The sequence below is a fragment of the Rutilus rutilus genome, assembly GCF_951802725.1.
Source record: "Rutilus rutilus genome assembly, chromosome: 14".
Lineage (NCBI taxonomy): Eukaryota > Metazoa > Chordata > Actinopteri > Cypriniformes > Leuciscidae > Rutilus > Rutilus rutilus.
Genome location: NC_140219.1, coordinates 40,807,396 through 40,835,395, shown reverse-complemented (window position 1 = coordinate 40,835,395; position 28,000 = coordinate 40,807,396). Strand labels below are relative to the sequence as shown.

The following is a 28,000-nucleotide window of genomic DNA, read 5'->3' as shown; positions in this document are numbered from 1 at the left end:
TAGAATATCTTGTTTTAATGTGAACAAACACGAATGCATTTTATTTTTAGATGTTTTATTCTTTATTGTACTGTTTGTGAATTGTGATGCAATAATGTGTAATTTTATTTGTTTTTGTGTGTACAGATGCCTCGTACAAAGCAAGCCCGGCGCTCCCAGGCTGCAAAGAAGAGGATGGCAGACCGGATGGCTGCTGATCCTGAAGAGGCTCTGCCACCTCTTAAAAAATTGGCAGAAGTAACAGAACGTTGTGTACATCACAACGGGGCTATAAAACTTGGTCATAACAGTGGTCATAACAGTGGTCTAACAAGTGGTCTAACAAGTGGTCTAACAAGTGGTCTAACAAGTGGTCTAACAACTGGTCTAACAACTGGTCTAACAACTGGTCTAACAACTGGTCTAACAACTGGTCTAACAACTGGTCTAACAACTGGTCTAAACAATGATGCTAAAAACACGGATCATAATAGTACCGTTAACATGACCATGAAAGCTGTTTCTGATTTGTGTCCACAGAAATCGTACATCAGAGGCTCTTTCCATCAGGGTGCAAAGTGTTTTGGCGACAATAGTGGCAGGCAATGTGCAGCAAACAGTTTAACTGCAATCTTGATGTGTAAGGTGAAAAATGTGTTGCGATGGACCTCGAGTGACCTGAATGATGTTCTGATGCGTGGAGATGACCTGTACAGTGCCATGAGAGACACCGGCAAAATCAACGATCCTGTGAATGGCTACATAGAAGTTGCTGAGCTGCCTGACACACACACACTGAATGATTGTTGTTTTTCAATAAACTATTCTTCTGTGTCATATACTGGGTTGTTTGGAATTAATCGATACGATGAAGGTCTACAAGGTGTTGCCATGTCATTTGATGATGCATTACATGAAGCATTCCAGAGGTTTGATGCATGTTTGGTAAATATAAGGCAAACCATATGTGCAGCTGTCAGACAAGGTTCATGGTATGCAGTGATTGATCCGCATGCACGACTCGGTGATGGAACAGTTTCAGCTCGTGGTAAGAGTGTAGTGGTTTTCCATCCTAGCATAACCTCTTTGGGCATTCATTTTAAGAGACTGGGTGCATCTTTGAAAGCATATAATCGTCCATTTGAGCTAACGGGGGTGCAGGCAAATGTGATTGACAAACACAGTCAGCATGATCGATTGGTGTGCCATCCAGTGATGGAGGAAAATACTGAAGCAATAAGAGTGAGTAAAGGTGTAAACTCAGAAATGGCAAGTTGCAGTCACTCTATGACTGATTTCATGAGCATAGATCAAATACTTATGAATGAAACATGTACACAAGAGAACACTGGAATATCGCCTGAATTCCCAAGCAATGAAAATGCAGCTGATGTTGAATTTATTTCCCAAACTGACAGTGTTTCTTTGACTGATTTCACAAGCACAGATCAAATAAAGAAAACGGGACTGTTTTCTTCCTGCCCTAATGAAGATGCCTCTGAAGTTGAATTCATTACTCAAACTGACAGTGTTTCTTTGACTGATTTCACAAGCACAGATCAAATAAAGAAAACAGGACTGTTTTCTTCCTGCCCTAATGAAGATGCTTCTGAAGTTGAATTCATTAATCAAATTGACAGTGTTTCTTTTCAGTTTAATCCATTAAAAGTACAGCAACAAAAAACTATTTGCTTGAAGCTGAACATTGTACACGTTGTAAAAGAACAGAATAATCCAAATGAGATTGTTGAAATGGCTGAACCTTGTGAAACCAAAGATATTGTGGGTGACGGTAACTGCTTTTTCAGAGCGGTAGCTTATGCTGTAAGTGGAAGTGAACGAGAACACAGAAAACTGAGGCGTGCTGTGGTAACACACATAATCAAGAATGAAGGAAGGTACACTCAGTATCTGAGACAAGGACACAGTTCAGTTGTAAACTATATCAACACTTCAAGAATGAAATATGTTGGAACTTGGGCAACAGAGCTGGAAATACAAGCAACCAGTGATTTAATTGGTGTGGACATATTTACATACAGTCAAGACAAGTGGCTTAAATATTCAGCCTTAACTGTCTCAAATAGACATAGCTGTCAATTCAATGGGATTTACTTAAAACATGTAAATAGCTGTCACTATGAAGTTGTTGTATGTGTAAAAATAACAGATGGTAACTGTGCTTCCATTTGTAAATCATCATTTGATGATTCAATGTTGCATGGATCGTTAAATGCTAAATCAGACCCACGTACACTCTATAGAAAGAGAGTGCTATACAGCAGTAATCAGGACTTAAAAGAGGGGAAAAAAATGGAGGCAAAGAAAAGATATCATGACGATGAAATATACAAAGAGAAAAAAATTAAATTTGGCATTGAAAAGTATAAACAAAATGAACAGTATCAAGAAAAACTAAAAAAATATAGCACAGATAAATACACATCAAATGATTTGCATTGTAATGCTGTGAAAAAATATAGCATATGTAAGTATAGCACAGATGAAACACACAAAGAGTCTGTGAAGAAATATAGTATTCATAAATACAAGGAAAATGGAAAGCACAAGTCTAAGGTGATTGATTACAACAAAGAAAAATATAAAAATGATAATAGTTTTGCTAGTAGTATTAAAATTAGAAATGCTGAAACTCGACGAGATGCACAAATCCAAAGGAAAGAGATTGACTGTGTAATTGAGCAATTTAAAGAAAAAATATCTACAGGTCCTGACTATGTTTGTTCAGTTTGTCATCGTTCTTGCTTTAAAATGCAGGTCAAACACTGTACAATAAGTAAATATTCACAAAAATCAGTCCATGCAGGATATATTGCAGAAAAATGTATAACACTGAATTATTTGCATAAGTGTAATGAAGACTGCAGTAAAGTCTGTGTTTATAAAAATACTCCAGCTGAATCTCTGTGGATTTGTCACACATGTGATAGAAAGATTAGTGAAGGTAAAATGCCTGCTGAAAGTGTAGCAAACAATCTCGCTCTGGATCCCATTCCTGTTGAATTGAGCTGTTTAAACTCTCTTGAAGAACATCTAATAGCAATGCATATTCCATTCATGAAGATGCTGGCATTACCACGAGGAGGACAGAATGGGGTTCATGGACCAGTGACTTGTGTTCCATCTAATGTGACAGATGTGGTGAATGTTTTACCAAGATCAGAAAATGATGATTTAATGATACGAGTAAAACTTAAACGGAAATTAACGTACAAAGGACATTATGAATATACATTTGTGCACACTGATCATGTCAAAACTGCTTTGGCATACTTAAAAGAAAATAACAAGTGGTATAGAGATGTAGAGTATAATGAAACTTGGATTAATCCTTTGAGTAAAACAGAGGAACAGGTCAATGATACAAGTGATAACACTGAACTAGATGTCGATGGATGTCAGGACATGTGTGTTGTTAAAGAGCACAATGTTGACAATGAGGATGAAGAGATCACTGATGAAACACTTCATGATCGACAGCAACATGGTTTGTTTATGGATTCATGTTTACAGCCAGTGGACATTGCACAAGAGGTTTTAGATCAGCATTTTGATGGCATTATGTCACTTGCACCAGCAGAAGGCAATAATCCAGTGAGAATGTTAATGGATGAAACCAATGAAGCCAAATGTTTTCCAGTGCTCTTCCCAAAAGGAACAGGCACATTTCATGATCAACGACCTGAAAAATTAACGCTGTCTAGATACTTAAATAATAGAATTCTAAATGCAGATGGTCGTTTTGCTCAAAACCTAGATTACATCTTTTATGGACAATATTTGTCTGAGCTTAATCAAGTTATCTCAAATGTATCTATTGCTTTGCGGAAAGGCCATGACACAAGCAACAAAACAAAAATTACTGCAGAAATGCTGACAAACAAAGAGTCATTGCAAAAGATTTTAAATTTTGATCAGGGTTATAAATTCTTGAAGCCAGTGAGAGGGAGTCCTGTTTTTTGGCAAAGTGTTCAAAAAGATTTGTTTGCAATGGTGAGACAATTAGGTATCCCAACCTGGTTTTGCTCATTTTCATCAGCAGACTTGCGATGGCCAGAGTTAATGCAATCTATTGTGAAACAAGAATGCTGTGAAACTCCTATTGATGAACTGGACTGGTCTGATAGATGTGGGATGCTTAAACGCAATCCTGTAACTGCTGCCAGAATGTTTGACCATCGATTTCATTGTTTTCTAAGAGATGTGATCATGTCGCCAGCCCAGCCAATCGGAAAAATTATAGATTATTTCTATCGAATCGAATTTCAGCAACGTGGATCCCCTCATACACATTGTCTCTTTTGGGTTGAAAATGCACCACAAGTGGATAGAGATGACGATGATGAAGTTGTATCTTTTGTTGATAAATATGTCACTTGTGAAATGCCACCTGAACAGGAGGAAGAAATGCATGAAATTGTGAGCACTGTCCAACAACACAGCAAAAGACATTCAAAAACATGTAAAAAGAAAGGAACTGTCTGTCGGTTCAACTTCCCACGTCCACCAAGCAAAAATACTTTCATTACAAGAAGCAGCAAGAGTGATAAAGATGAAAAAGAAACAGATGATGAAAAAAATGAAGATAAATGCAAAAAGACAAACAACTGCCAACAAATATCAAAAGAGCTTGCTGAAACTATAATGAAAAGAGTGAGAGAATGTTTATTGAATAGTGATGCTGACTTTGACTCAGTTGACTCTATGTTTGAATCTATTGGTATAAATCAAGAGACATTTGAAATGGCTTACAATAAAATGACAAAGAAAACAAGCGTTGTGTTGAAAAGGAAGCCAAATGATGTATGGGTGAATCAATATAACCCAGATCTTTTACGATGCTGGAATGCAAACATGGACATACAGTTTGTTGTTGATGCTTACTCATGTATAGTATATATCATTTCGTATATTTCTAAAGCTGAGAGAGAAATGGGATTGTTGTTGGCTAATGCTCAAAAAGAAGCACACAAGCAAGGTAATATGGATGCTAAACAGGCTTTAAGAAAACTAGGAAGTGTGTTTTTACATAATCGAGAGGTCTCAGCTCAAGAGAGTGTGTATCGACTGACTAACATGAAACTAAAAGAAGGATCAAGGAAAGTGGTGTTTATTCCAACTGGTAGTAATCAAATTAGAATGAGTTTGCCCTTAAACACCATACATAAAAAAGCTGAATGTGCAGGAGATGATGGTGATGGCATATGGATGAAAAGCATCTCGGACAGATACAGAGCCCGTCCACATACAGATGAATTCAATGGAATGTGTTTAGCAACCTTTGCATCAGAATACAGAGTTTTGACTGCATCTGAAAAATGTTCAGACAGAGTAAGACTGGAAAATGACATGGGATTTGTGAGAAAAAGAACTCGTACAGAGTCTGCCATTGTTCGATATGCTCGTTTTTCACCCACTAAAAATTCCGAAAATTATTATCAAAGTATTTTAGAATTGTTTTTGCCTCATTTTGTGCGAGATCAATTGAAACCAACAAATTTCACTACACATAAGGATTTTTATGAGACTGGATTTGTAACAATTTCAAATGGTGAGCTTGAATCAGTGAAAATGATAGTGGAAACTAACATGGGAAAATTTGAGAAAGAAGCAGACACAATACAAAGAGCTCAAGATGATTTAGAACAACATGGACCAATGGAAGATGCTTGGGCCCAAATCTGTCCAGAAGCAGAACTTGAACGTCTCGAATGTCTGGAGAGTAAGAAATACCAAATAGAAACAGAAGAAGGTGATGATATCATTCCTGATCTATTACCAAATGTGGGTACTTCCAAGATAGAAAACCATCCATCAGCGATGACTAAGCAAGATGCCATGGATTTACTGCGTTCTTTGAATGAGAAGCAGTCAGAAATCTTTTACAAAGTGCGGCAATGGTGTTTAGCAAAAGTGCAAGGTGAAAATCCAGATCCATTTCATGTGTTCATATCTGGTCCAGGAGGTGTTGGAAAGTCAGTACTGATTAAAGCCATCTATTATGAAACCTCTCGTATACTTTCAAAATTAACAGACAACCCAGATGAGACACATGTGCTATTGAGTGCTCCTACTGGTGTGTCTGCCTACCAGATAAATGGGTCTACTGTACATTCCAGTCTCTCCATTGGAATAAATGCATCACTGCCATATCAGCCACTTGGAGATGAAAAAATTAATTCCTTGAGAGCCAAACTTGGAAAACTGCAGATATTAATTATTGATGAAATTTCAATGGTTGATCATAAACTTCTAGCATATATTCATGGAAGATTAAGACAGATCAAACAAACAGGTGATTACTCTGCATTCGGAAAGGTCTCTGTCATAGCAGTTGGAGATTTTTATCAGCTGTCTCCTGTCAAAGGAAAACCACTTTACACCGAACCAGTGAACTGTGTGAATCTTTGGGAAACTAACTTCAGTTTTGTTGAACTTACAGAGATTATGCGCCAGAAGGACAAACAGTTTGCAGAATTATTAAATCGTTTAAGGCAACGTAAAAAAGATGAAGTAATGCTTGAAGAAGATATTGCTATGCTTAAAACATGTGAAACAGGTGATGGTGATGAGAGTACAGATATCCACATTTATGCAACTAATAGTGAGGTTGATGAACATAATCTAAAAATGGTGCACAAAATATGCTCTGACACAATTACTGTGAACGCCCAAGATTTTGAGAGAAATGCTAAAACTGGCCGAATGGAAAAAATGGATGGGTTTCATCTCAGAGTTCACAACAGTTCTTTGGAAAAATCCCTTGAATTAGCGATCGATGCCCGAGTAATGCTACTGAAAAATATCAATGTATCAGATGGTCTTGTGAATGGAATTTTTGGGACAATTAAATTATTCTGTTATGAAAATGATGAAATATTTCCATCCAAAATATATATTGAATTTGATGATGAACGAGCTGGTAAAGAAGCTAGAGGTAAAAATCCATGTTTAAAACCTGGACTAGAGAAAAGCACACCAATCAAGCCTGAAGAAGAGAAAGTGACAAGCAGTGGTGGTGTCAGAAGACAGTTTCCTTTGAAATTGGCATGGGCTTCCACAGTTCACAAAGTGCAAGGTTTGACAGTGAACAAAGCTGTTGTTTCATTGAAAAAGATATTTGCTCCAGGACAAGCATATGTAGCATTAAGTCGAGTGACGTCTCTTGATGGACTCATAATAGAAGATTTCAAAGAAAAAGCTATTTTTGCAAAAGACAATATTGAGGAAGCTCTACAGAGAATGCCTCCGTTCATTGATCCATGTGGAACCACAGAAAATGTAACATTTCAAATGATGTTACACAATGTCCAAGGGCTCATTCCACATATTTTAGACATTCGGCAAGATAACAGATATTGTCAAGCAGATATGATTTGTGTAACAGAGACGTGGCTAAAACCAAACTATTTGGAGAACGATATCAGTCTTTCTGGATACCACTTTCATGACAAAACACGAGGTGTTGCATATGACACAAGTGAAGATGTTTTTGCTACACTTAAAGAAGAAAATCATGGTGGTGTTGGCATATATCACAGAGAGAATGTAAAAGCTGCTTTAGTTGATTTACCATGCATTAACATTGAATGTCTAATGTGCAATATACAAGACTTAAACACAACTGTAGCAGTCGTGTACAGACCATCATCATATAACATAGCGTTATTTAGAGAGAACTTGATTACCTTAATTCATCAAATAAACTGCTTATCAGGTGGCAAAATAATTCTAGGAGATTTCAATGAAAACATTTTCAATAAATCAACTATTCATGATGTCATGCAGCATTTTGGCTTCACACAAATTGTTGAAAATGCAACAACTGAAAATGGCACATTAATTGACCATATATATATTAAAGATATTGAATTAAATCAAATAAAGATTGACATTATGCCCACATACTTTAGCTATCATGACTGCGTTGTGCTGAAGTGGCTGTTATAATGCAACGTCCATCTAGGGGGGGGGGGGGGGGGGGGGGGGTGGCAGAGGTGGATGACTAACACTGGACGGCCTCTGTGGGAATTCATGCTGCCTTCACGTGCTATCGGAATTAGTGTAAATATTTTGGAAATTCAACATAATATTTACTAAAAATCTTAAACAACTGAATGTTGATCAGTAAGATTTATGAAATAGATAGGCAAGAATCAATATAGATGCTATCCATAATACTATTTTTCTGTACAACAAAACACATGAACATGTCAAACCCATAATCATGGCATAAGAAGTCAGAAATAGGAAATTTCCGATAGCACGTGAAGGCAGCATTAGACATTGGGATTTATAGTGGGTGTTAAGGCCACCTACAAATACATTTCCCAAATTCCTGTTGAATTATCATAATGAACTGTTAATATTTTATTATTTAAATATACATGTCAATATATATATATATATATATATAAAATTCAATGGCCTTAACACCCACACAAACATTTTATTCATTCATTCATTCATTCATTCATTCATTCATTCCTTCATTCATTCATTCATTCATTTTATTTATTTATTTGATGTATTTTATTGATCAAAATGTCTGTGTAATGTCATTTTACAATGAATTTGTATGGAGACCTGCATCATACTGTTGGCTGATTTATAGTAAAGTACTTCAATAGGTGGTGTAAAAAAATGGGAAGATAAATAAAAAAGAAAGAAAAGACAAAGACAAAGATGGACTTTAACAAATATTACACTATCTTTGCTGCTTCATTCTCATCATATTCCAACACTTCAAGTATTGATAAACAGGTAAGACTATTTTATCTTTTAAATTGGTTATAACTTTCATTACTCTGTAATATATGTTTCTGGTATAAGAATATTGTATTAAATTGCTTTAAGCACAATGTTTTATAAGTACATTATTCACTGATATAAGTTGTAAAGTGTAAAAAATCCTAATCATATCCTCATTGTCTATAGGTACATGAAATGTCTCACGCTGCTTTGATGACCACATCATCTTCATTATTAGGACAATATTCAACTCCAGAAACCAGCTGAAGATTACATTCTGCAAATCAATGAAACAGTTTGACTGTAGACAACAATGTCCAGATCATCACACTATCATCACCATTGTAGACTATATATGTGTGGCTCAGTTCAGCATTCAGATCATCACACCATCATAACCATTGTGGACTGTTGACTCTAGGCAAGTCATGGATTCCTGCTCTCAATATCAAATGCGGACCCTCCATCTGTGTGTCTCAGTTCAGCAGTAATTCTTATTCATCACAGTGCAAGGTAACTTTTTCTATTGTTGTCTGTTTATTTTTGTGACTTTGAGCTTATTGCAGCTTTAGCTTTCTGTGTTGAACTTTCTGAAATGCTAATCTCCAGTTTTTGTGTTTCACAGAAGCCAATTTTGTCTGTGATTGATGAAATTGTAGTGGTGTGGTCCTGCATATACTGAAGCAACAACCACACTGTCATTACTGAGGACTGAGCTGAGTGCCCACTGAATTATTGTCATGGGATGACCTGAATTATGCCACATTAAAATATCTTCAGTTTTCACTGGTTCAGTAAACTATCAAGGTGTCTTCATCTCTGCTGGTTCATCCCAGTCATTAGATGTCTTTGTTGCCACTGCTTCAGTCCAGTTCAATGTCATCTTCATCACCACTGGTCCTGCCCAGCTCCAAGTGTGTTTTGCTGCAGCTGGTCACAGCTTTAAGTCTCCTTCGTCACCATCTCTGCCTGGATCTACACTGTCAGACTCTTGGTTCCACCCTGCCTCTTACCTCCATCTTCTCCTCTAAATCATTTTTTGCCTCCTCCCTCCTTGTTTTTCTTCAATGCATTCAAAAGGAATGAATGAATGGTTTATTTTTTATTGTTGATATTTTTAGTTTTTTAAATTAAAAATTGTATTATATAATTTCACATTTTATGTGGACTTGTCTTTTACTCTATATTGCTTCTTTAATGTATTTAACAACTATATTTTTTATTGAAAATTATATTTTTGATTTCAAAATATTGTTTCAATGCATTCTAAAGGAATGAATTAATGTTTCATTTTTTATTGTTGATCTTTTGAGTTTTTTAATTAACTTTTATATTTTGTAATTTCATATTTTATGTGGACTTATTTTTTACTGTTTATTGTCTATTTAATATACTATTTAACAACTATACTTTTTATTGAATGTTACTTTTGCTTTCAAAATGTTTTCAACTAATTTAAAAGGAATGAATGAATGAATGAATGAATGAATGCTTTATTTTTATTGTTGATATTTTTAGTTTAATTTTCACATACTATTTCATACTTCAAAATTATTCTTATTTAATGTGCAAAATAGTTTTGAACATATATTAACACAAATACTTTTCTACTTTCATATGTGAAAACAATTGAAATGAATGAATGAACTAATGAATATTTATTTACAACTGTTGGATATCTTTCTAACATTTTCTTAGTTTAAAAAAATATTATTATTAAATTTATGATTTTTCAATTACTATTTATATTTTTATTTATTTTGATGTGTAGTATTTTACATTTTATTTCTATATTCTGTCATTTCAAATATAATACTTCACAATTATGTATTTTCATTTAATGTGATTATTCAAAAAAAACAAAAAAAAAACTTTTACCACAGAGACATAGTTCAATATGCAAAAAAAATTAAATTAAATTAATTGATTAATTTTCTCTCAGTATTTCATGTTACTTATTTACATATGCATTGTTTTAAAATAAACATTGTATTATTCTGTTAATAAAATACAGTTTTGTTTTCTATGACTTGGTTTGATTCCATGTTTTTTTTTTTTTTAATGGCACATTTTCCATATTAACTCTAATTAAAATACTTAAGCACATTTTGTTATACATATAGATATTTGAAATAAATGATAAATGCTTATTACATGTTTCCCGTTTAAAACACAATTTTCAGTTTACATTGTAATCATATAACTTTACTGAAAAGAATACACCTAAAATTAACAATAAATTGGAAAACCTTGAAAAATGTGATTTGTAATGTTATTATAATGATTTTGTAAAGATTAAATATCATTTCAAATGAAATTAGTTACAATATTAGTGAGCAGAATGTATTAAGTAGTAATATTGCCATTTAGTGGTAATTTCAGAAAATTTTCCATAAAAAATAGGAGAATTATCATTCTTGAGCTTTTTTACTTTTTTAGAGGCACGTATGGCCCAATCTCCATGAAGTTTTGCATACTTGTTTAGAGTCATATGTCTGTTTTATATTGTAATTCCTAGAGTTGTAAACATTATGCTTTACTGAAATGAAAGGATGACACAAATGTGCATAAAAAGGATACATTAAAACACAGAGAAAAGATAAGCTTAAACAATAATACTTGATACACAGTTTTACAAATGTGTACACAAACAAACACAAGATATGTTTTATTGAGATATGTTTTATTGAGATTTAACTTTTAATGGTCATTAAGCATTTCATATTTTTCTTTGTGATCCAATAATATAAAACTATATTACAGTGCATCATGATAATTCAAAATAGCTTTAATAATTTCTTTGTTAACATGCTGAAAGCTGGAAAAAAGCATTCAAAATACTTTATATGTAATGCTGCTGTGCCATCTAGTGGACAACAATGGTATTACAGCCTCAATCTTACAGTTGAAATTACTGTGAGCCCTCTTAGCATCAGAAGTCTATGAAATCTTGCATGTTTCTTCAAAATAACTTGTTCTCCACATGTACAAAGCTTTGTGAAGTTTATAGTTTGTGCAAACAATATATAGAAATGTTACTTATTATTAGGGTTGGGTATTGGTTGGGTTTTATCCGATACCAGTACCTACTAACTACTCTGTATTTTTTAAACAGTTCCAGTACTTAAGCGGTTCTCGAACCGGTACTTAAGAAAACGAAACCGCACACACTTTATCAAAAAAAATAATACCTGTTTGTGTGTGTGTGTGTGTGTGTGTGTGTGTGTGTGTGTGTGTGTGTGTGTGTGTGTGTGTGTGTGTGTGTCCATGTCCAAACTGGACACAATATTAACTTAAATCTTTAAAGATTTTCTGATTAAATGAAAAATCGTGCCGTTTAATATGCTACTGATGTAGCCTTAAACACTTAAATTAAGATCAAAATTTTGTTTTCTCATATTATGATTTTTACTTTAAAACATCTGACACTGAGCAGAAATATTTAACACACACAGTATAGCCTCATATAAATATACTTGATATACTTTATACTTGATATGCAAGACTTGCAGTTGACATTAAAATACTAGACTTACCATGTCCACCACGACACTGGCAGCTGAACTTGAACTTTCATCAAGCGTGTCTGAGGTTTTGGGTTCTAATCCGCATTCGTACATTATTATTATTTTTTTTTACAGATTATGCTCATCAGTGGTTGTATATCGAGCAGTGACACGTTTGTGTGCATTATATTTTGTGATTTCACTGGAACGAATAGAGAGTCTCCACAATGGATTGAAGCGTGCGTCCGAGTGAAGACAGTGCGGTGTGCGTAAACCACAAGAGAACACACTATATTCGCGCCACTGATCGCAGCAGCAATGAGCACTTTGATCACTTTGTGTTATAGCGCCACCATGTGGCCAATCAACGTGATTAAGCACAAAAGCATCAAAAGTTATAAAGTTTTATTTAGCAAGCATGTAACCACTGACATCATAGATGAAGAGACCATGTTCTAGCATGATTTACCATAGTTTATCATGATTTATCATGGTTTACCATGGTTTACCCTGTTCTAGCATAGTTTACAATGATTAACCATGTTCTAGCATGATTTACCATGATATACCACATTCTAACATGATTTACCATAGTTTATCATGACTTATCATGGTTTAACATGATTTACCCTGTTCTAGCATAGTTTACCATGATTTACCATGTTCTAGCATGATTTACCATGATATACCACATTCTAGAATGATGTACCAGGATTCTACCATGATTTACCTTGGTACACCACATTCTAGTATTATTTTTAATGGTTTACCATGTTTCTAGCGCGATTTACCATGATTTACCACATTACTAGCAATTACGTGAAGTGTCAGTGCCAATGAAGTGATAAACACAGACAAAATATGATTGTGTTATAATAGTTTTCCATGTAAACTCAATAATGCATGCTTACACACACACACACACACACACACACACACACACACACACACACACACACACACACACAAAGTCAAATGTTGTTGTTGTTTTTTCAATGCTATTGGGGTATGTCATTCTGAAAATATATTTGAATGGTCTATAAACATTTTACAAAGTCTTTGTAAACTATTAATCAGATGATTCAACCTAAGACTACACACACACACACACACATTCTGTTGTAGATACAAACATTTAAACTATATGATGTGATCAAACTGTTTTTTGCAAGTCTCCTTCAAGATTCAGATTCCTCAATGTGACACAAATGTCAGTAGTAATACTTCAATAGATTAATTTTCACTAAAGGTGATTGTAAATGTTAAAAGAGTGATTTTATTAAGTCTAAATATGAATTATAGAACAATATTAAATAGTATGACAAAATGACTATTTTAAACAACAGGGGGCAGTAAAATACCACTTATTGAGTTAACCACTTATTGAGTTAATATTCATATCATTTTCACATTTTTAACTGTTATAGAGGCAAATTTTATCCGATCTGTCTGAAAATTTTCATGCTTGTTTAGAGTCTTACGTCACATGTTCTGACTTGTTTTTAAGAAGATCTGAGCATTCATTGAAGACATATAGGCTTTCAGATACACTTGGTCAAGGCCACATATTGAAGTGACCCTATTATAGCCATCCAAATGAAGTAGTTCAACTTTTTCTGATAATTATTGATCTAGAGAGTCCAGAGAATTGTACTGCACTAGTTTTGAACATTATGATATGAAAATGATTTGATCATAGATGAAACAGACCATTTGCAGCCAATACAGGCAATTTACCATAGGAAATATATGGTTTTAAAGCTTTTTAACAGTTATAGCGCCAACTATGGTCCGATCTCCATAAAATTTGGCATGCTTGTTAATGATGTTATGGCACATATTCCCACCAATTTTTGTGAAGTTCTGAGTTTTCATTTATGATTTATAGGCTTTTTAGTGCATTTTGCCACACCCATTTTCTTTATGACCCTATTATAGCCATGCGCAAAATGCAAAAGTTCAACTTTTTTTTGATAATTATTGATCTAGAGAGTCCATAGAATTGTCCTAGACTGGTCTGGTTCCGATCGGGCGAAAAACCTAGGACTAGTTCGCAAAAGTAGGTTTTTAACATATTCGCGAATAATTAATGAACGGTTTGATTGACAGCAATGGTTCTTAAGGCAAAGTTGTTCAGCATGAGCAGATCTATCAAATGATATGCATTTTGTGACAATAAGTGTAACACCACGTGATTACAGAGCCATAAAACTCGTTAGCGCCAACTAGTGGCCGATTTCTTTCAAAATTCTTACAGACCTCTAGGGCCATGAGTCGAACATGCCCACCGAGTTTCGTTCCGATCGGCCTCCGTTAACCTTGTCTAATAGGTGCTCAAACTTCATTGGCCGATGGCGGCCATGTTTTTTGAGATACACCAATGTCCTCATAGACATACATGGGGCCTTGGACCAAGACACTGCATACCAATTTTCAAGTCAATCGGACTAATGGTCAGGTGGTTATAGCCTGTTTTATGTTTTTTTAATGTTATAGCGCCACCATGTGGCCAATCGCCGCGATTTTTTTACTGTCACCTCAGATTGACCTCTTACATATACGTACCGAGTTTGGTGAAGATACCTCATTTACTTCTGGAGTTATAGCTGTTTTAGTACAATAGGCTCCTCCCACAACATACATTTTGGCGCCCCTTAGCGACCGTGAATCGAAATTTCTACTTTTTTTCGATAATTATTGATATTCAGTCTCCAGAGAACATTTCTGCACTGGTTTGGTTCCGATCGGACGAAAAACCTAGGACTAGTTCGCAAAAGTAGGTTTTTAACAAAATTCAAAATGGCGGAAAAATTTGCATACCGGAAATGAAATCGGAGATATACGTTTTGTTCTTCAAGTATCCAGCTTTCCAATGATATAAGACACTTGAGTCTACGATATACGGTCTAGGAGTTATGAACAGTTTCGCGCTTTTGGTCGCTATAGCGCCACCTATGGGCCAATCGGGGTCATACTCTCTGAACCTCTCCTCGATTTTTGTACTACCATCTGGCAAAGTTTCAAGGTTCCAGCTCTTACGGTTTGGGCTGCACGATGCGTTTTAGCGGAGAAGAAAAATAATAATAATTAAAGCTGCAAGCAGCATTTATCGGGGTTCAAGCATTTAAGGCCTTTAAGCACATAAGCATTTAAGACATTAAAATTTATTTAGAAATCTTTTAACCACTGAAATAATAGATGGAAAAGTCAATTTACAGCCAATACAGGCATTTTGCCATAGGAAATACATGGTTTTAAAGCTTTTTAACAGTTATAGCGCCACCTATCATCCGATGTCCATAACATTGTTCATGCTTGTTAATGATGTTATTGTACATATGCTCACCAATTTTTGTGAAGTTCTGAGTTTTCATTTAGGATTTATAGGCTTTTTAGTGTATTTTGCCACGCCCATTTTCTAAATGACCCTGTTACAGCCACCCAAATGTAAAAGTTCAACTTTTTTTTGATAATTATTGATCTAGAGAGTCCAGAGAATTGTCCTAGACTGGTTTGGTTCTGATCGGGCGAAAAACCTAGGACTAGTTCGCAAAAGTAGGTTTTTAACATATTCATGAATATTTAATGAACTGTTTGATTGACAGCAATAGTTCTTGAGGCAAAGTTGTTCAAGATGAGGAGGTCTATCAAATGATATGCATTTTGTGACAATAAGTGTAACACCACGTGATTACAGAGGGCGTAAACCTCGTTAGCGCCAACTAGTGGCCGATTTCTTTCAAAATTCTTACAGACCTCTAGGGCCATGAGTCGAATATGCCCATCGAGTTTCGTTCCGATCGGCCTCCGTTAACCTTGTCTAATAGGTGCTCAAACTTCATTGGCCGATGGCGGCCATGTTTTTCAAGATACGCCAATGTCCTCATACACATACATGGCACCTTGGACCAAGACACTGCATACCAATTTTCAAGTCAATCGGACTAACGGTCAGGTGGTTATAGCCTGTTTTATGTTTTTGTCATGTTATAGCGCCACCATGTGGCCAATCACCGCGATTTTTTTACTGTGACCTCAGATTGACCTCTTACACATGTGTACCGAGTTTGGTGAAGATACCTGATTTACTTCTGGAGTTATAGCCATTTTAGTAAAATAGGCTCCGCCTTCTTCGAACGTTTTGGCGCCCCTTAGTGACCGTGAATCGAAATTTCAACTTTTTTTCAATAATTATTGATATTCAGACTCCAGACAACATTTCTGCACTGGTTTGGTTCCGATCGGGCGAAAAACCTAGGACTAGTTCGCAAAAGTAGGTTTTGGACAAAATCCAAAATGGCGGAAAAATTTGCATACCGGAAATGAAATCCTTGAGGCCAATTTTGTTCGGCTTGACCCAAGGATTCCAATGATATAAGACACTTGAGTCTGTGACAAACGGTTAATGACATTTAAGCAAAAATGTGCAATTTTTTTGTTTTTTGCGCTGTAGCGCCACCTATTGGCCAATCTGGGTCATATTCTCTGAACCTCTCCTCGATTTTTGTACTACCTTCTGGCCAAGTTTCAAGTCTCTAGCACTTACGGTTTGGGCTGCACGATGCGTTTTAGCGGAGAAGAAAAATAATAATAATAAAAATCCTTACAATTACAATAGGGTTTCAGCATTTCATGCTTGAACCCCTAAAAATCAGTACAATTACAATAGGGTTTCAGCACTTCGTGCTTGAACCCCTAATTAAAGCTGCAAGCAGCATTTATCGGGGTTCAAGCAATTAAGGCCTTTAAGGCCTTTAAGCATAAAAGCATCAAAAGTTATTAAGATTTATTTAGCAAGCATGTAACTACTGACATAATAGATGAAAAAGACCATTTACCATAGGAAATATATGGTTTTAAAGCTTTTTAACAGTTATAGTGCCACCTTTGGTCCAATCTCCATAAAATTTTGCATGCTTGTTAAGGATGGTATGTCACATATGCTCACCAATTTTTGTGAAGTTCTGAGTTTTTGTTTAGGATTTATAGGCTTTTGATTGTATTTTGCCACGCCCATTTTATAAATGACCCTATTACAGCAATCCAAATGCAAAAGTTCAACTTTTTTTTGATAATTATTGATCTAGAGAGTCCAGAGAATTGTCCTAGACTGGTCTGGTTCCGATCGGGCGAAAAACCTAGGACTAGTTCGCAAAAGTAGGTTTTTAACATATTCATGAATATTTAATGAACTGTTTGATTGACAGCAATGGTTCTAGAGGCAAAGTTGTTCAGCATGAGCAGATCTATCATATGATATGCATTTTGTGACGATAAGTGTAACACCACGTGATTACAGAGCCATAAAACTCGTTAGCGCCAACTAGTGGCCGATTTCTTTCAAAGTTCTTACAGACCTCTAGGGGCTTGAGCCGAACATGCCCACTGAGTTTCATTCTGATCGGCCTCCGTTAACCTTGTCTAATAGGTGCTCAAACTTCATTGGCCGATAGCGGCCATGTTTTTTGAGATACACCAATGTCCTCATAGACATACATGGCACCTTGGACCAAGACACTGCATACCAATTTTCAAGTCAATCGGACTAACGGTCAGGTGGTTATAGCCTGTTTTATGTTTTTTTCATATTATAGCGCCACCATGAGGCCAATCACCGCGATTTTTTTACTGTGACCTCAACTTGAGCTCTTACATATGTGTACCGAGTTTGGTGAAAATATCTCATTTCGTTCACGAGTTATAGCCATTTTTGTATAATTAGCTCCGCCTCCTGCAAACGTTTTGATACTCCTTAGCAACCGTGGATCGAAATTTTACATTTTTTTCGATAATTATTGATCTTCAGACTCCTGTGAATATTTCTGCACTGGTTTGGTTCCGATCGGGCGAAAAACCAGGGACTAGTTCGCAAAAGTAGGTTTTGGACAAAATCCAAAATGGCGGGAAAATTTGCATACCGGAAATGAAATCCTTGAGGCCTTTTTTGTTCGGCTTGACCCAAGGATTCCAAAGATATAAGACACTTGAGTCTGTGACAAAGGGTTGATGAGATTTAAGCAAAAATATGCCATTTTTTTGTTTTTTGCACTGTAGCGCCACCTATTGGCCAATCTAGCTCATATTCTCTGAACCTCTCCTCGATTTTTGTACTACCTTCTGGCCAAGTTTCAAGTCTCTAGCACTTACGGTTTAGGCTGCACGATGCGTTTTACGGCAGAATAATAATAATAATAATAAAAATCAGCACAATTACAATAGGGTTTCAGCATTTCATGCTTGAACCCCTAATAAAAATCAGCACAATTACAATAGGGTTTCAGCATTTCATGCTTGAACCCCTAATAAAAATCAGCACGATTACAATAGGGTTTCAGCATTTCATGCTTGAACCCCTAATAAGAAGAGACGTTTTGGACAGTTATAGCGCCACCTATTGTCCGATCTTCACGAAACTTGGCATGCTTCTTCACCATGTTCTGACACATATGCTCATCGATTTTTGTGAAGTTTGGGGTTTTCCCTTAGGTTGTATAGGCTTTTGAGTGTTTTTATGTCCCACCCCTTTCCTAAATGACCCTGTTACAGCCAGGCCAATGCAAAAGTTCAACTTTTTTTCAATAATTATTGATCTAGAGAGTCCAGAGAATTGTCCTAGACTGGTCTGGTCTGGATTGGGCCAAAAACCAGGGACTAGTTGGCCAAAGTAGGTTTTGGACTAAAGTGCCCATATAAATTTTTTTTTTGCTCGTAGGCGAATTTGGAGATAGCCATCTTGTCCGTCTGGAGCCAGGGATCACAGTGATGCTAAAATTGAGATTCTAGGACAAACTGTCTAGGAGTTATGAGCAATTTAGTAAATGTGGTCATTATAGCTCCACCTATGGGCCAATCTGGGCCATACTTTGATAGGTTCTCCCCAAATTGAGGACTACCATTTGGCCAAGTTTCAAAGCTCCAGCTCTTACGGTTTGGGCTGCACGATGCGTTTTAGGGCGGAATAATAATAATAATAATAATAAAAATCAGCACGATTACAATAGGGTTTCAGCATTTCATGCTTGAACCCCTAATAAGAAGAGACGTTTTGGACAGTTATAGCGCCACCTATTGTCCGATCTTCACGAAACTTGGCATGCTTCTTCACCATGTTCTGACACATATGCTCATCGATTTTTGTGAAGTTTGGGGTTTTCCCTTAGGTTGTATAGGCTTTTGAGTGTTTTTATGTCCCACCCCTTTCCTAAATGACCCTGTTACAGCCAGGCCAATGCAAAAGTTCAACTTTTTTTCAATAATTATTGATCTAGAGAGTCCAGAGAATTGTCCTAGACTGGTCTGGTCTGGATTGGGCCAAAAACCAGGGACTAGTTGGCCAAAGTAGGTTTTGGACTAAAGTGCCCATATAAATTTTTTTTTGCTCGTAGGCGAATTTGGAGATAGCCATCTTGTCCGTCTGGAGCCAGGGATCACAGTGATGCTAAAATTGAGATTCTAGGACAAACTGTCTAGGAGTTATGAGCAATTTAGTAAATGTGGTCATTATAGCTCCACCTATGGGCCAATCTGGGCCATACTTTGATAGGTTCTCCCCAAATTGAGGACTACCATTTGGCCAAGTTTCAAAGCTCCAGCTCTTACGGTTTGGGCTGCACGATGCGTTTTAGGGCGGAATAATAATAATAATAATAATAAAAATCAGCACGATTACAATAGGGTTTCAGCATTTCATGCTTGAACCCCTAATAAGAAGAGACGTTTTGGACAGTTATAGCGCCACCTATTGTCCGATCTTCACGAAACTTGGCATGCTTCTTCACCATGTTCTGACACATATGCTCATCGATTTTTGTGAAGTTTGGGGTTTTCCCTTAGGTTGTATAGGCTTTTGAGTGTTTTTATGTCCCACCCCTTTCCTAAATGACCCTGTTACAGCCAGGCCAATGCAAAAGTTCAACTTTTTTTCAATAATTATTGATCTAGAGAGTCCAGAGAATTGTCCTAGACTGGTCTGGTCTGGATTGGGCCAAAAACCAGGGACTAGTTGGCCAAAGTAGGTTTTGGACTAAAGTGCCCATATAAATTTTTTTTTGCTCGTAGGCGAATTTGGAGATAGCCATCTTGTCCGTCTGGAGCCAGGGATCACAGTGATGCTAAAATTGAGATTCTAGGACAAACTGTCTAGGAGTTATGAGCAATTTAGTAAATGTGGTCATTATAGCTCCACCTATGGGCCAATCTGGGCCATACTTTGATAGGTTCTCCCCAAATTGAGGACTACCATTTGGCCAAGTTTCAAAGCTCCAGCTCTTACGGTTTGGGCTGCACGATGCGTTTTAGGGCGGAATAATAATAATAATAATAATAAAAATCAGCACGATTACAATAGGGTTTCAGCATTTCATGCTTGAACCCCTAATAAGAAGAGACGTTTTGGACAGTTATAGCGCCACCTATTGTCCGATCTTCACGAAACTTGGCATGCTTCTTCACCATGTTCTGACACATATGCTCATCGATTTTTGTGAAGTTTGGGGTTTTCCCTTAGGTTGTATAGGCTTTTGAGTGTTTTTATGTCCCACCCCTTTCCTAAATGACCCTGTTACAGCCAGGCCAATGCAAAAGTTCAACTTTTTTTCAATAATTATTGATCTAGAGAGTCCAGAGAATTGTCCTAGACTGGTCTGGTCTGGATTGGGCCAAAAACCAGGGACTAGTTGGCCAAAGTAGGTTTTGGACTAAAGTGCCCATATAAATTTTTTTTTTGCTCGTAGGCGAATTTGGAGATAGCCATCTTGTCCGTCTGGAGCCAGGGATCACAGTGATGCTAAAATTGAGATTCTAGGACAAACTGTCTAGGAGTTATGAGCAATTTAGTAAATGTGGTCATTATAGCTCCACCTATGGGCCAATCTGGGCCATACTTTGATAGGTTCTCCCCAAATTGAGGACTACCATTTGGCCAAGTTTCAAAGCTCCAGCTCTTACGGTTTGGGCTGCACGATGCGTTTTAGGGCGGAATAATAATAATAATAATTAAAGCTGCAAGCAGCATTTATCGGGGTTCAAGCAGTTAAGGCCTTTAAGGCATTTAAGCACAAAAGCATCAAAAGTTATTAAGATTTATTTAGCAAGCATGTAACCACTGACATAATAGATGGAAAAGACCATTTACAGCCAATACAGGCAATTTGCCATGGGATATATATGGTTTTAAAGCTTTTTAACAGTTATAGCGCCACCTATGGTCCGATCTCCATAAAATTGTTTACTGTGACCTCAAATTGAACCCATACACATGTGTACTGAGTTTGGTGAAGATATCTCATTTACTTCTTGAGTTATAGCCATTTGAGTAAAATAGGCTCCTCCCACAACGATTTGCCACATTCTAGAATTATTTAATATGATTCTAGCATGATTTACTATCATATACCATGTTCCAGAATGATTTATTAGGATTCTAGCATGATTTACCTTGATACACCTCATTTCAGTATTATTTACTATGATTTACAATGTTTCTAGCATGATTAACCACATTACTAGCAATTATGTGAAGTGTCAGTGCAAATGAGGTGATGAACACTGACAAAATATTATTGTGTTATAATAGTTAGTTATATACGTGATTTTTAGTGTGTGTCCAAGTATGAATGCAAAAGCACATGTAAAATATTTCATTATTAAGTAGAATGGCCAGCAGAGGGCACTAGAAGACCACTTATTGGCTCACTTTCACTTTAAACCAGTTTTCTGCACTAAAGCAAACCAGTTTTTCCATGTTAACTCAATGCATGCTTTCACACACACACACACACACACAAACACACACACACACACACACATACACACACACACACACACACACACAGCATAGTTAACCATGATTTACCATGATATACCACGTTCTAGTATTATTTACCAGGAGATAAACGACAATCTAGTATTATTTACTTTGATTTACCATGTTTCTAGCCTGATTTATCACATTACTAGCAATTATTTGAAGTGTCAGTGCAAATAAAGTGATTAACACTGACAAAATATGATTGTGTTATAATAGTTATTGCTATATAAGTGATTTTTAGTGTATTCAAGTATGAATGCAAGCACATGTTGAAATATTTCATTAATAAGTAGAATGGCCAGCAGAGGGCAGTAGAAGACCACTTATTGGCTCACTTTCACTTTAAACCTCATGATTTTGACCAGTTTTCTGCACTAAAGCAAACCAGTGTTTCCATGTTAACTCAATAATGCATACTTGCTACATATGCTACACACAATAATGCTACACACACACACACACACACACACACACACACACACACAAATGTTTCAGTGATATTGGTGTCACATTCACCTTCATCACATTCACCTTCTGTCTTCATCACATTCACCATCTGTCGTCATCACCTGCACCTGCTCCTCATCACCCTCCTCATCATCACCTGCTCCTCATCATCATAACCGTCACCTGTTGTCCTTGTCTTGATCTGTGTATTTAAGTTCCCCTCTCATCCATTACCATTGTCGGTTATTGTTTGTGCACTAGCACTCTGTTATGTTTGTTTTCATGTTGGAAAATAAAACCTTTGTTATATTTGTACCACACACACACACACACACACACACACACACACACACACACACACACACACACACACACACACACACACACACACACACACACACACACACACACACACACACACACACACACACACACACACCATCATTTATCATGATTTACCATGGCTGATACCAATACCAATATGAGAAAATGACTATTTTAAACAGCAGGGGGCAGTAAAATACCACTTATTGGCTTAACATGCCATTAATTCATATCATTTTCACCTTTTTAACTGTTATAGAGGCAAATTTTGTCCGATCTGTCTGAAAATTTTCATGCTTGTTCAGGGTGATATTTCACACGTTCTGACTTGTTTTTAAGAAGGTCTGAGCATTGATTAAAGAGATATAGGCTTTCGGGGACACTTGGTAAAGGCCAGATTTTGAAGTGAACCTATTATAGCTATCCAAATGAAGTAGTTCAACTTTTTCTGACAATTATTGATCTAGTGAGTCCAGAGAATTGTATTGCACTAGTTTTGAACATTATGATATGAAAATTATATGATCAGAGATGGAAAAGACCATTTACAGCCAATACAGGCAGTTTACCATAGGAAATATATGATTTTAAAGCTTTTTAACAGTTATAGCGCCACCTATCGTCCGATCTCCATAGAATTTTTCATGCTTGTTAATGATGTTATGTCACATATGCTGACCAATTTTTGTGAAGTTCTGAGTTTTTATTTAGGATTTATAGGCTTTTTAATGTATTTTGACACGCCCATTTTATAAATGACCCTATTACAGCCATCCAAATGCAAAAGTTCAACTTTTTTTTGATAATTATTGATCTAGAGAGTCCAGAGAATTGTCCTAGACTCGTTTGGTTCCGATCGGGCAAAAAACCAGGGACTAGTTCGCAAAAGTAGGTTTTTAACATATTCGTGAATAATTAATAAACTGTTTGATTGACAGCAATGGTTCTAGAGGCAAAGTTGTTCAGCATAAGCAGATCTATCAAATGATATGCATTTTGTGATGATAAGTGTAACACCACGTGATTACAGAGCCATAAAACTCATTAGCGCCAACTAGTGGCCGATTTCTTTCAAAATTCTTACAGACCTCTAGGGCCATGAGCCGAACATGCCCATTGAGTTTCGTTCCGATCGGCCTCCGTTAACCTTGTCTAATAGGTGCTCAAACTTCATTGGCCGATGGCGGCCATGTTTTTTGAGATACGCCAATGTCCTCATACACATACATGGCACCTTGGACCAAGACACTGCATACCAATTTTCAAGTCAATCGGACTAACGGTCAGGTGGTTATAGCCTGTTTTATGTTTTTTTCATATTATAGCGCCACCATGAGGCCAATCACCGCGATTTTTTTACTGTGACCTCAACTTGAGCTCTTACATATGTGTACCGAGTTTGGTGAAAATATCTCATTTCGTTCACGAGTTATAGCCATTTTCGTATAATTAGCTCCGCCTCCTGCGAACGTTTTGATACCCCTTAGCAACCGTGGATCGAAATTTTACATTTTTTTCGATAATTATTGATCTTCAGACTCCTGTGAATATTTCTGCACTGGTTTGGTTCCGATCGGGCGAAAAACCAGGGACTAGTTCGCAAAAGTAGGTTTTGGACATAATCCAAAATGGCGGGAAAATTTGCATACCGGAAATGAAATCCTTGAGGCCTTTTTTGTTCGGCTTGACCCAAGGATTCCAAAGATATAAGACACTTGAGTCTGTGACAAAGGGTTGATGAGATTTAAGCAAAAATATGCAATTTTTTTGTTTTTTGCACTGTAGCGCCACCTATTGGCCAATCTAGCTCATATTCTCTGAACCTCTCCTCGATTTTTGTACTACCTTCTGGCCAAGTTTCAAGTCTCTAGCACTTACGGTTTAGGCTGCACGATGCGTTTTACGGCAGAATAATAATAATAATTAAAGCTGCAAGCAGCATTTAGCGGGGTTCAAGCATTTAGGGTCTTTAAGCACATAAGGCAGTTTAGTGAGTTGTCTGAGTTTTTGTTTAGGATTTACAGGCTTTTGAGTGTTTTTTGCCATACCCATTTTCTAAATGATCCTGTTATGGCTACCCAATGGGTAAAGTTAAAGTTTTTTATATAATTAATAATCTAGAGCTTCCAGAGAATTGTACTGCACTGGTATATTTCCGATCGGGCGAAAAACCTAGGACTAGTTTGCAAAAGTAGGTTTTTAACATAATCGCAAGTATTTAATGAACAAATTGATTGACAGCAGTAGTTCTTGAGGCAAAGTTGTTCAGTATGAGGAGATCTATCAAATGATATGCATCACGTGATTACATAGCCGTAAAACCTGTTAGCGTCAACTAGTGGCTGATTTTTCAAAATTCTTACAGACTTCTAGGGCCACGAGTCGAACATGCCCACCGAGTTTCGTTCTGATCGGCCTCCGTTAAGAGCAATCTAACAGCTTTGAATTAAAATGGTGAGGTATCCTGTTGTAAACATCAACCATGCCTGTTGACAGTTCTCTTTTGTGGGAAGGGAATGAAAAGTTCTCAAATCCGCAGCACAGCACATAACATTTATATCCATGATCTGCCATTTTCACTATTGTCCTTGCTTGCTTCTTCACAATACCTGCAGATCTTCTGATGATTCGGCTGTGCAGGTCCACATTAACACTGCCTGGCCTAGAACATGGACTGGAAAATGCAAATTTGGGGGGTATAAATATTAATGATCCTGACTCCAACGTCACAGTCGGTGTTATGGTGGGATTCACTCATTTTTCAGCGGTCTTTTGCAAACAGGAGATTTACACATGAAGGAGAAAACAATGGTGTTTGAGGCTCACGGTATGTCAGTTCCATGTCCAGAACTCTTATCATTCAACTATGCCAAGATAAATACAGTTTTCAATTGTATGGCACCTTTAAAATAGATGATTAGTAATATAATGCTTACTTGGAGTCTGAAATGGCTTTAACAAAAGAAGAAAAATATTCTTAGATATCTGTTCATTCTAATCATGTACAAATAAAGTAGCACAGTAAGATTACATTTATTTGAATGCATTAGTGAGTGTGTGATTGTGCTGTGTGTGCAGCTTATCAATACTAAAAGTGAAGGTGTAGTTGATATCTTTGGTGATAATATCTGTAGTAATCATAAAAAAACAATTAAGAAATAAAGAATTAAAATTACAAATAATATTCTATTAAGATATGAGTTACAATAACATGATTTGCAATAGTAATAATATCAATAATATATGCACAATACACACAGATTAGACTATCAGGTCTGTGTTTTACAAAAACATTAGTATTGCAGCCAATGTGAGTCTGTGGGATTTATAAACAGACAAAATATGATTTGAAATGTTATTTTAATGATTTTATTAAGTTTAAACAATATTTCAAATGGGAAAAAAAATGAAAAATAATATTTTAGTGAGCAGAATGAACCAATGAGTGTTCTTCTTCTGGTGGTTAAAATGTAAATGAAAACAATAATACTTAAACAATAATACTTAATACACTAACCATGCTTGAACACACACATGCACACACATTTTGTTGTAGATGTAGATATTTAAAATAAAAGATAGGTAACAAAATGATAATTGCAAATCTCCTCTGTATAACACCATTTTCAGATTTCAAATTAATCACTGAGAGGCAGAATTGTTCAAACTGAGAGCTCAGTAAAAATGAAGTGATAAACTTTGACAAAACATGACTGTGTTATAGGCCTAATAGGTGATTTTCATGCAATAATTTTATATAGTCCAAAAACTTATGCAAAAGCACAGATGAAAATATTTTATTAAGTAGAATGTCCTGCTTCCATAGTAGAAGACCACTAATTGACTCACTTTCATTTGAAAGACTTTTTTTCTCCACCAGTAAAACAAAGCAGTTTCTCCATGTTCTTTCCATTAAGCATGCTTACACACACAGACACACACACAAACACATCCACACACACACACACACACACACACACACACACAAACACACACACACACACACACACACACACACACACACACACACACACACACACACACACACACAAAGACAAATATGTTTTCAATGTTTTTAGGATGTGATATTGTGAAAATATCTTCATCTCCTCATCTTGAACAACTTTGCCTCAAGAATCACTAATGTCAATCAAACCGTTCATAATCATAATAAAAAAATAAAATATATACAAATATCATAAAAAAAAAAAAAATCATAATAAAAAAGATTGCTTCTTAAAGCATTTGTTTATTTCCCAATACTGAAAGCGAATTAAAGGATCATGCGTAATCCTGCTGCTCCCTCTAGTGGACAACAGTGGTATCATAGCTTACATTTTACAGTTGAAGTGTTTGAATGAATGAATGGGAATTTGTTTTTTTACATATATCTCAGGAACCAAAAGGCGAAAAATTCTGAAACTCAGAGCATAGATAGTGCTTGAGGAGCCCTGTTGAATGAGACCATCAAGGTGTTTTTGGGCGATTGGGGCTGGGAGTTATGGCTGTTATAAGGCATATCTGTTCGGGCTATTATCTCTGGAATGCCCAGGGCAAATAACACCACATTTGAATCGAAGCTAGCCAAAGACGGGACCTTTCCAACGAGCTCTCACACAATGTTCGGGGTGGTCTGGGTCGGGAGTAATGGTCGTTCAAAATCGGGGGTCCCGCGGACTGGCGATGCGCGGGGGGCGCGCTCCCGAGGCCCGCGACGACACGTTTCGATCAAGAGCCCGGAGATGTCCTCACCATCAAAATTTGAGCGCGCAACGACTTTCCGTTTTCGAGTTATGAATGAATTTGTATTCGGGGGCGTGGCTTAAATGCCGTTATACTTTCGTTTCATTTCATTCATTTACTTTCGTCCATTTCCATATCTCAGTGTAACACAATTGTCAATAGTAATACTCAATAGATGAGTTTTGACAAAATGTGATTGTAAATGTTAAAATAATGATTTTATAAAGTCTAAATATGAATTTTATAACAATATTAGGGAGTAGTATGATGAAATGACAGCAGGGGGCAGTAAAATACCACTTATTGGCTTAATATGTCATTATATTCATATAAAATCACCTTTTGAAGAAGTTTAACTTTTTTTCTGATAATTATTGATCTAGAGAGTTCAGAGAATTGTGCTGCACTGGTTTTGAACATT

The 28,000-nt window shown here is 36.3% G+C and overlaps 1 protein-coding gene across 1 annotated transcript in view; it reads left to right on the top strand.

Annotated features, from left to right (window-relative positions):
• The window catches only part of LOC311303356 (uncharacterized protein), a gene marked incomplete at its 3' end in the record, with an annotated part of 95,889 nt that overhangs the window by 3,613 nt on the left and 64,276 nt on the right, over positions 1-28,000 (top strand). The window contains exon 2 of the mRNA XM_084429780.1: positions 127-1,221. Within this exon, the coding sequence (XP_084285906.1) occupies positions 127-1,221 (1,095 nt within the window). The remainder of the gene's footprint in view (positions 1-126; positions 1,222-28,000) is intronic.